Source organism: Diaphorina citri, unplaced genomic scaffold (assembly GCF_000475195.1).
Source record: "Diaphorina citri unplaced genomic scaffold, Diaci psyllid genome assembly version 1.1 scaffold17, whole genome shotgun sequence".
Taxonomy (NCBI): domain Eukaryota; kingdom Metazoa; phylum Arthropoda; class Insecta; order Hemiptera; family Psyllidae; genus Diaphorina; species Diaphorina citri.
The window spans coordinates 214280-219394 of record NW_007377455.1 but is presented as its reverse complement, the minus strand read 5'-3'; the positions used below and the strand labels follow the sequence as shown (position 1 = coordinate 219394).

Below are 5115 nucleotides of genomic sequence, written 5' to 3'. Positions count from 1 at the left end.
TTGCAATAGAAATAGAACATAACTGATTCCGTTCCAGGACGGTCCACAGAGGTGCAATTTGTCTGTTTGGACCGCTTTTTCACCAAAATCGTTAAATTAAAATAATAATAATAATAATAATAATAATAATAATAATAATAATAATAATAATAATAATAATAATAATAATAATAATAATAATAATAAAAATCTAGTACGCATAAACATGGAAGTTGGAGAGCCCTGATTTCAAGATTCACGATTGTAACTAGTTCTGTTTGTAACGATTGTAACTGGTCTCTATCTCTAGACACGTTTTGTAACATTATCCCCTCCTAAGAAAATTGTTCATCCTCGAACAAGAACATTACAAATAAACAATGAACAAAAATAAGTAAACAAACAAACAAAAGTAAATAAACAATGTCACCTTAGAATAAATTGGATTCTAAATAAGGAGTTAACCTATCGAGATGTAGGTAAACTTGCCTCTAGATCCTTTCTGAATTCTATAAACTACATCATTGATAGTCGCATCTCTTTGCCGAAGATAATCAGTGCAGGTGATTGACCAGTTCTGTTGTGGGTCACGGAACGGTATGCCAACAGGAACAAGGGAATATGTTTGTCCCCCTCACGCTGATGATTATCAACCACTTTCCTCAGGTTTTCAAGTAGCGTACGGTTGAATCGCTCGACCATCCCGTCGGATTGAGGGTGTAGGGGAGTGTTCCTGGTTTTCTTGATCCCAAGAACAGAGCAGACTTCTTGGAAAACTTGGGATTCGAAGTTCCTCCCTTGGTCGGAATGAAGTTCGAGGGGTACACCAAATCTGCTAACCCAATGGTTGATGAGGCAGTCAGCTACAGTGGTTGCTTCCTGGTGCTTCTTCTTCTTGTAGTGCCTTATCCGTTGCGGATGTTGGCGACCAGCTTGGCAAGTTTGATTTTATTTACAGCTATGCGAAATAGTTCCGTGGATGTTTTTCCGGTCCATTTTCTCAAATTGTGCAGCCAGGAGATTCTGCGCCTGCCGCGTCCTCGTTTTCCTTCAATTTTCCCCTGGATGATTAGTTGTAGTAGGGTGTATTTGTTGTCATTCCGCATGATGTGACCCAGGTATTGGAGTTTTCTTACTTTGATGATGTTCATGAGTTCCCTCTCTTTCTTCATTCGTCTTAGCACTTCTTCATTGGTTACGTGTTCTATCCATGATATTTTCAATATTCGTCTGTACAACCACATCTCGAACGCTTCCAGTTTCTTTGTCGTGTTTTCATTCAGTGTCCATGATTCAACTCCATAGAGGAGGATGGAAAACTTGGGATTCGAAGTTCCTCCCTTGGTCGGAATGAAGTTCGAGGGGTACACCAAATCTGCTAACCCAATGGTTGATGAGGCAGTCAGCTACAGTGGTTGCTTCCTGGTGAAACTTGGGATTCGAAGTTCCTCCCTTGGTCGGAATGAAGTTCGAGGGGTACACCAAATCTGCTAACCCAATGGTTGATGAGGCAGTCGGCTACAGTGGTTGCTTCCTGGTTGGGGATGGCAAATGCTTCGGGCCATTTACTGAAGTAGTCCATGATGACCAAGATGTAACGGTTCCTACTGTTGGTTTCAGGGAACGGCCCAGCAACATCCATTGCTATTCGTTCAAATGGTGCACCGACGACATATTTCTGCACCTCGCCACGGCTTCGGGTACGGGGGCCTTTAGATCCGGCACAATTTGAACAACGGCGAATCCAGTCTTCAACATCATGCTTCATGTGCAGCCAGTAGAACCTTTCTGTGACTCCCATTTCCTTTGGCGTTTTTCCTTTAGGGACCTTACTGCATGGTGTAACATATATGACACACTAAGGTTTTACCGGTATATCTCGGTTAAAAAAAAGATAAAAAAAAATAATAAAAAGAATGGGTATCTTAGAATTCCCTAAGGCAACACATATATATATTTTTTTCGGCAAAAAAGAAAAAATCCTTGTCACTTTTGTGGACTACATACCAAATTTCAAGTCTCTAATTCATACCGTTCCCGAGATAATAATAAATTACGCCGAAAACCGCCAGAAAGCGGCAAAATACCGCCAAGCGTTGCACCGATCTTAACCTATGTGTCGCATCCTTGTCACATTTTACAACTGCATACCAAATTTCAAGTCTCTAGCTCTTACCGTTCTCGAGATATTTTGTTCACAGACAGGAGAGAGTCCCATTGTGTAAGATAACTCTTGGTCACTTCACTCTTGTCGGATACGTCTTTCCATCTGGGTTTCTCTTCACGCTCCTTCTAAATCAAGACTGGTCAGATGTCGTCGTCTTCCAACTGCTCCTTGCGAAGTTCTTCGTTGGTCCAACCGGGTTCTGGTTCCACAGAAATAAGTCGCACGTCAGTAACTATTTGCTTGTCTTCCATGCGCCTGCAATGCTCGGTACGAAGCAGGAAACGTTGTCCATAGAGGTACTTGTGGAAGTGTTTTGTCGCTAAAACTACTGCTAAAACTTCTTTTCTAGTTACACTATAATTCCGCTCAGGCTTCGAGAGGGCCTTGCTGAAATAGGACACGAGTGTTTCTATTCCATCAGTAACTTGGATAAGCACGGGTCCAATCGTGAACTGACTGGCATCAGTGTCCAACACAAAAGGTTTTCCAGCTACAGTGTAGCGCAAATCTGGGATCTGGACAAGTTTCTTTTATTTGAGGCCAGAACTTTTCGTACTCACACGAATTGAATAACGCTTCCTTCTCAACATTATATTTCAAATCAATCTTTGATGGATTCGATCAAAGACTTCAAAGAGGAAACAAAATAGTGTGATTTGAGATTAAATTTAGGCTTACTTGCATTTGTCCTACTTGTATTTTTTTTTTTTTTTTTTTTTTTTTTTTTACTACGAGAAGTTTTTACATAATTGTGTAACTACCCAGCTTGTTTTTTTTTTTTTTTTTTTTTTTTACTACGAGAAGTTTTTACATAATTGTGTAACTACCCAGGTACCTCCATATTTTCCATTATCTTACTGTAGGTAGGTAGTTAGTACAATGGAAATGGAAAGTCTTGAAATCGAAGATTTTTTTTTTTTTTACATTAACTTCCATCTCATGCTCTCATGATTAACATTGTGAGCGCCCCCATTGTTGGTCTTCGCCCCCTTTATCGCCCCCTTCTCTTATTCGCCCCCTTATTCGCCCCCTTTTTCGCCGCTTCTCTTCTTTGCCCCCCAAAAATCTGAAATCGCCCCCGTTGAGAACCACTGTTCTATACTACATATTGGATTCTACTTTGTATTGCAGGTATACAGGGTGTATGATTATTATTACATTGTGGAATCACGTACAGTGTATCCCAACCTATGGCGCGTTGTCAACTTGGTTCATATTCTTCTCATATTCGCACACTGGTTTGGTTGCTTCTACTACTTGCTATCACAAGCAGAAGGTAAGCATGTGGGTAGGAAATGAGTTTTATCGTGTATTAATACGGCGATTGTTTTCCGTCAAAGATGATCTGATTTTTTCATTAGATTTCGGATTCGATCACTATCGAAAGTCCTGTTATAGGAGCCCGCTATTCTGAAATCGTTTCCCTCCCAAAAGAATTGTCTCACTTGAATTAATTTTAAGAAACATGATTATTGTTGTTTGCTCATTAGAGAAATAGTCTAGTCTAGGAGACATGTATCTCCAGTTTTATGGCGACCAATATAATGTTGGTATTTGGTTCCAGGGTTCTATGGTGACTGGGTCTATCCATACAGGGTGGGAGAGTTCTCCACGCTCACCAGGAAATATTTGGGCTCCATCTATTGGTCCACCCTGACTCTGACCACCATTGGAGACTTACCCCAGCCGGAGACTGATGTAGAGTAAGTCATACGAGTATACTATCTATATAAATAAAATTGTAGATTTGTCTGTACATTGCTTAGAATCGTGAAATTTTTAATTATTCTTACTCCTTATGCATCCACGATTCCAAAAATCACATTAGAAAAATTTCTGTCTGTCTGTCTGTATGCATGTATGTGTGTGTGTGTGTGTGTGTGTGTGTGTGTGTGTGTGTGTGTGTGTGTGTGTGTGTGTGTGTGTGTGTGTGTGTGTGTGTGTGTGTGTGTGTGTGTGTGTGTGTGTGTGTGTGTGTGTGTGTGTGTGTGTGTGTGTGTGTGTGTGTGTTTGTGTGTGTGTGGTGGTCCCGTACAAAGGACGGGTCAACCACTAGTTATCTATATAAATAAAATTGTAGATTTGTCTGTACATTGCTTAGAATCGTGAAATTTTTAATTATTCTTACTCCTTATGCATCCACGATTCCAAAAATTCCTTAAAAGTGGTGAGATCAGAAAATTAAGGCCAAGTCTGCATTCCCAATTTTTGTGGTTGTTAATAAAAGTACTCCGGGTGACATAGGCTACTTGAAATTTTCACATTCCATCCTGATTCAAAATGGCGGCGGTTCAAAAACGTGAAGAAAATGGCCTAATAGACCCGTTTTTGTCCTCTTTTCACGAGAAAACGGCTCAACCGATTTTGATGAAATTTTTTCTGGTTGTTAAGAAAAGTACTCCGGGTGACATAGGTACTTGAAATTTTCACATTCCATCCTGATTCAAAATGGCGGCGGTTCAAAAACGTGAAGGAAGAAAATGGCCTAATAGACTCGTTTTTGTCCTCTTTTCACGAGAAAACGGCTCAACCGATTTTGATGAAATTTTTTTTGGTTGTTAGGAAGAGTACTCGGGGTGACATAGGCTACCTACTTAAAATTTTCACATTCCATCCTGATTCAAAATGGCGGCAGTTCAAAGTTATTCCTATTATGCTGCTCTGTGAGACATGTCAGGGAGCGCGTAGCGCGACCGTGTGTGTGTGATGGATGTGGTGTGTGTGTGGTGGGATGTGTGTGATGGGTGTGGTGTGTGTGTGGTAGGATGTGTGTGGTGGGTGTGGTGTGTGTGTGTGTGTGTGTGGTGGGATGTGTGTGATGGGTGTGGTGTGTGTGGGTGGTGATTTGGTGTGTGGTGGATGTGGTGTGTGGTGGTGGGTGTGTGATGGGTGTGGTGGGATGGGATGTGTGTGGTGGATGTGGTGTGTGGTGGGGGGTGTGTGATGGGTGTGGGGGGGTGGGATGGGGG

General features: G+C 41.3%; 1 protein-coding gene across 1 annotated transcript in view; it reads left to right on the top strand.

Annotated features, from left to right (window-relative positions):
• The window catches only part of LOC103507743 (cyclic nucleotide-gated channel cone photoreceptor subunit alpha-like), a 7147-nt gene extending 3294 nt beyond the window's left edge, over positions 1-3853 (top strand). Inside the window, exons 3-4 of the mRNA XM_008472248.2 lie at positions 3278-3422; positions 3711-3853. Coding sequence (XP_008470470.1) covers positions 3278-3422; positions 3711-3853 — 288 coding nt within the window. The remainder of the gene's footprint in view (positions 1-3277; positions 3423-3710) is intronic.
• The last annotated feature ends 1262 nt before the right edge of the window (positions 3854-5115 follow it).